The 5,000-nt window shown below is 41.8% G+C and overlaps 1 protein-coding gene across 3 annotated transcripts in view; it reads right to left on the bottom strand.

Annotated features, from left to right (window-relative positions):
* LOC124039463 (guanine nucleotide exchange factor VAV3-like) overlaps positions 1 to 5,000 on the bottom strand; it is a 211,840-nt gene that overhangs the window by 48,788 nt on the left and 158,052 nt on the right. For all 3 annotated transcript variants that reach the window (XM_046355457.1, XM_046355456.1, XM_046355458.1), the window contains exon 18: positions 2,888 to 2,910. In XM_046355457.1, coding sequence (XP_046211413.1) covers positions 2,888 to 2,910 — 23 coding nt within the window. The remainder of the gene's footprint in view (positions 1 to 2,887; positions 2,911 to 5,000) is intronic.

Here is a 5,000-nt window from a genome sequence, read left to right on the forward strand (position 1 = left end):
CCCAACCACGAAGCACAGGGGGGGCAGCATCATGTTGTGGGGGTGCTTTGCTGCAGGAGGGACTGGTAAACTTCACAAAATAGATGTCCTCATGTACACCTACATACTAGCATACATCACTAAACTACATATACTGTGTGAGTATATTGTGTCACATTCAGCGTTTTTTTAGGATACTTTCCAAATGTAATCCATTACAGTTACTAGTTACCTGTCCAACATATTAATCTGTAATGTAACTTTGGGGTTACCCATACTCAGTAATGTAATCTGATTACTTTTTGTTGATTACTTTCCCCTTAAGAGGCATTCGAAGAAGACAAAAAGGATCCATCAAACACATTTTGTGTGTCATCATAGTGGTCTCTGACATCATAGTGGTCTCTGACATCATAGTGGTCTCTGACATCATAGTGGTCTCTGACATCATAGTGGTCTCTGACATCATAGTGGTTCTCTGACATCATAGTGGTTCTCTGACATCATAGTGGTCTCTGACATCATAGTGGTTCTCTGACATCATAGTGGTCTCTGACATCATAGTGGTTCTCTGACATCATAGTGGTTCTCTGACATCATAGTGGTTCTCTGACATCATAGTGGTTCTCTGACATCATAGTGGTTCTCTGACATCATAGTGGTTCTCTGACATCATAGTGGTCTCTGACATCATAGTGGTTCTCTGACATCATAGTGGTTCTCTGACATCATAGTGGTTCTCTGACATCATAGTGGTCTCTGACAGCATAGTGGTCTCTGACATCATAGTGGTTCTCTGACATCATAGTGGTCTCTGACATCATAGTGGTTCTCTGACATCATAGTGGTCTCTGACATCATAGTGGTTCTCTGACATCATAGTGGTCTCTGACATCATAGTGGTCTCTGACATCATAGTGGTTCTCTGACATCATAGTGGTTCTCTGACATCATAGTGGTTCTCTGACATCATAGTGGTTCTCTGACATCATAGTGGTTCTCTGACATCATAGTGGTTCTCTGACATCATAGTGGTCTCTGACATCATAGTGGTTCTCTGACATCATAGTGGTTCTCTGACATCATAGTGGTTCTCTGACATCATAGTGGTTCTCTGACATCATAGTGGTCTCTGACATCATAGTGGTTCTCTGACATGTGGTCAACTCGCTCATTTGGAACCAACTTAAAGCTTTTTCATTTCTGAATCGAATTTCATTGAAAAACAGAAAGGAATCATAATGTATTTTCTCGTAAACATCTTTTCTGAATATATAAGTAATGCAAGAAGTAATCATCTAGTTTTTCCAAAGTATTGTTGCATTGCATCACCAGTAAATGCCTTTCACTCTTTCTGCAGTGGATGAAAATATAGGACAATATAGGACAATGTTATTAATATGTAGGACAGGTTGGGTAATGTTATTAATATGTAGGACAGGTTGGGTAATGTTATTAATATGTAGGACAGGTTGGGTAATGTTATTAATATGTAGGACAGGTTGGGTAATGTTATTAATATGTAGGACAGGTCGGGTAATGTTATTAATATGTAGGACAGGTCGGGTAATGTTATTAATATGTAGGACCGGTTGCGCAATGTTATTAATATGTAGGACAGGTTGGGTAATGTTATTAATATGTAGGACAGGTCGGGTAATGTTATGAATATGTAGGACATGTTGGGTAATGTTATGAAAATGTAGGACAGGTTGGGTAATGTTATGAATATGTAGGACAGGTTGGGTAATGTTATGAAAATGTAGGACAGGTTGGGTAATGTTATGAATATGTAGGACAGGTCTGGTAATGGTATGAATATGTAGGACAGGTTGGGTAATGGTATGAATATGTAGGACAGGTCGGGTAATGGTATGAATATGCCTGCTCTGCTGTGCAAACACTCAATAAATATATCATCCACTGCTAGCTCTGCAAACAGACAGCGTATATTGAGTCATATGTATTTTAAATGCATAACGCATTATAACCCCAATCACCAATTACAACCTTCATCAGAATCACAGAATCAACAATCTACCTTAACCACAAATAGCTGCCAAAGAGGATTAATGTTTTATCATGCATTTTCAAAAACTACAATTTTTATTTATTTTACTAGGCAAGTCAGTTAAGAACGAAATTCTTATTTTCAATGACGGCCTAGGAACTGCCTGTTCAGGGGCAGAATGACAGATTTATACCTTGTCAGCTCGGGGATTTGAACTTTTAACCTTTCGTTTACTAGTCCAACACTCCTAATCGCCCCTAATCTGCTACAGTATGAAAGTGGAAAAGTAATGAAATGAAAGACATGGGATTCCAGATATGGGCTCAGATCTGTCCTTCACAACTCTCCAAATCATCCACACAAGACTTGCATTCACTGTCTATCTGTTCATGCTGATATCAGTCAATTGGAGTCAATAGAGGGGAGGGAACGTCTTCCAAACGTTCAAACAGAACAGAGCAGAACTTTGGAGGAGTGAGGACCAACACACACACACACACACACACACACACACACACACACACACACACACACACACACACACACACACACACACACACACACACACACACACACACACACACACACACACACACACACACACACACACACACACACACAAACACACAAATGCACACACACACACACACACACACACACACACACACACACACACACACACACACACACACACACACACACACACACACACACACACACACACACACACACACACACACACACACACACAAACATATAGACGCAAACACACTAGTGCACACACACTACGCATGCACACACACCACGCACAAACATATAGACGCAAACACAACCATGCACACACACTACACACACACATACACGCACACACGCACACACACACACACATTGTCTCACCTGTGTTTTCAAGGCGCCCGGATCTGAAAGGAGTTTGAAAACAGGCATGGTGAGTGGGTGACAAGGAGCATAACCATCACACTCTCTTGACTGTTTGGGTTGTTGTGTTGTGCTGAAGGTACCTGACAGCCAAGAGTAGACCACTTGAGGCTTACGACTGTTCTGTTCTGAGTTAGCTCTCTGTTTGTTCATTGGCTCCCGTGGGATGGGCTACGCCCCCTCAAAAACCAGCCCTCCCCCTCCCTCCCTCCCACCCTCCCTACTCTGCAGGCAGGCGGCTTTGAATGGAACTTTGACCTGTTACACAAAGTGCCGCTGCTCAGGGCTGATAAGGCAGAGCAGAGGGAGAGAGAGAGTCAACTGGGACCTGGGATAAACAGCAATGAGCTTCACCTGCAGACCACCCGGGAGACAGAGTACCGTAAAACAGCTGTGTCGTAGCATACATTATAAACTGTGTGGTTCGAGACCTTGAATGCCGATTGGCTGACAACCGTGGTATATCATACCGCATACCACAGGTATGACGAAATATTTGTTTTTCCTGCACTAATTAAGTTGGTAACCAGTAGCAATAAGCCACCTCGGGAGTTTGTGATATATGGCCAATATACCACGGCTAAGGGCTGTGTCCAGGCACTCCGCATTGCGTCGTGCTGAAGAACATCCCTTAGCCCTGGAATAGAGACCATATACCATACTTCCTCAGGCCTTATTGCTGAAGTATTCAATGCAGTAATGCACATTTCTGATTGGATGTTGTGATTTTGTTCTCTGGTTGTGCTTATAATCTGGAATCCTACAAATACTCAGCCAACAACTGATATGTGGGGATAAGGTTACCTTACCTACAAATACTCAGCCAACAACTGATATGTGGGGATAAGGTTACCTTACCTACAAATACTCAGCCAACAACTGATATGTGGGGATAAGGTTACCTTACCTACAAATACACAGCCAACAACTGATATGTGGGGATAAGGTTACCTTACCTACAAATACTCAGCCAACAACTGATATGTGGAGATAAGGTTACCTTACCTACAAATACTCAGCCAACAACTGATATGTGGGGATAAGGTTACCTTACCTACAAATACTCAGCCAACAACTGATATGTGGGGAAAAGGTTACCTTACCTACAAATACACAGCCAACAACTGATATGTGGGGATAAGGTTACCTTACCTACAAATACTCAGCCAACAACTGATATGTGGAGATAAGGTTACCTTACCTACAAATACTCAGCCAACAACTGATATGTGGGGATAAGGTTACCTTACCTACAAATACTCAGCCAACAACTGATATGTGGAGATAAGGTTACCTTACCTACAAATACTCAGCCAACAACTGATATGTGGGGATAAGGTTACCTTACCTACAAATACTCAGCCAACAACTGATATGTGGGGATAAGGTTACCTTACCTACAAATACTCAGCCAACAACTGATATGTGGGGATAAGGTTACCTTACCTACAAATACTCAGCCAACAACTGATATGTGGGGATAAGGTTACCTTACCTACAAATACTCAGCCAACAACTGATATGTGGGGATAAGGTTACCTTACCTACAAATACTCAGCCAACAACTGATATGTGGGGATAAGGTTACCTTACCTACAAATACACAGCCAACAACTGATATGTGGGGATAAGGTTACCTTACCTACAAATACTCAGCCAACAACTGATATGTGGAGATAAGGTTACCTTACCTACAAATACTCAGCCAACAACTGATATGTGGGGATAAGGTTACCTTACCTACAAATACTCAGCCAACAACTGATATGTGGGGAAAAGGTTACCTTACCTACAAATACACAGCCAACAACTGATATGTGGGGATAAGGTTACCTTACCTACAAATACTCAGCCAACAACTGATATGTGGAGATAAGGTTACCTTACCTACAAATACTCAGCCAACAACTGATATGTGGGGATAAGGTTACCTTACCTACAAATACTCAGCCAACAACTGATATGTGGAGATAAGGTTACCTTACCTACAAATACTCAGCCAACAACTGATATGTGGGGATAAGGTTACCTTACCTACAAATACTCAGCCAACAACTGATATGTGGGGATAAGG

Source organism: Oncorhynchus gorbuscha, linkage group LG07 (assembly GCF_021184085.1).
Source record: "Oncorhynchus gorbuscha isolate QuinsamMale2020 ecotype Even-year linkage group LG07, OgorEven_v1.0, whole genome shotgun sequence".
NCBI classification, from domain to species: Eukaryota; Metazoa; Chordata; class Actinopteri; order Salmoniformes; family Salmonidae; genus Oncorhynchus; species Oncorhynchus gorbuscha.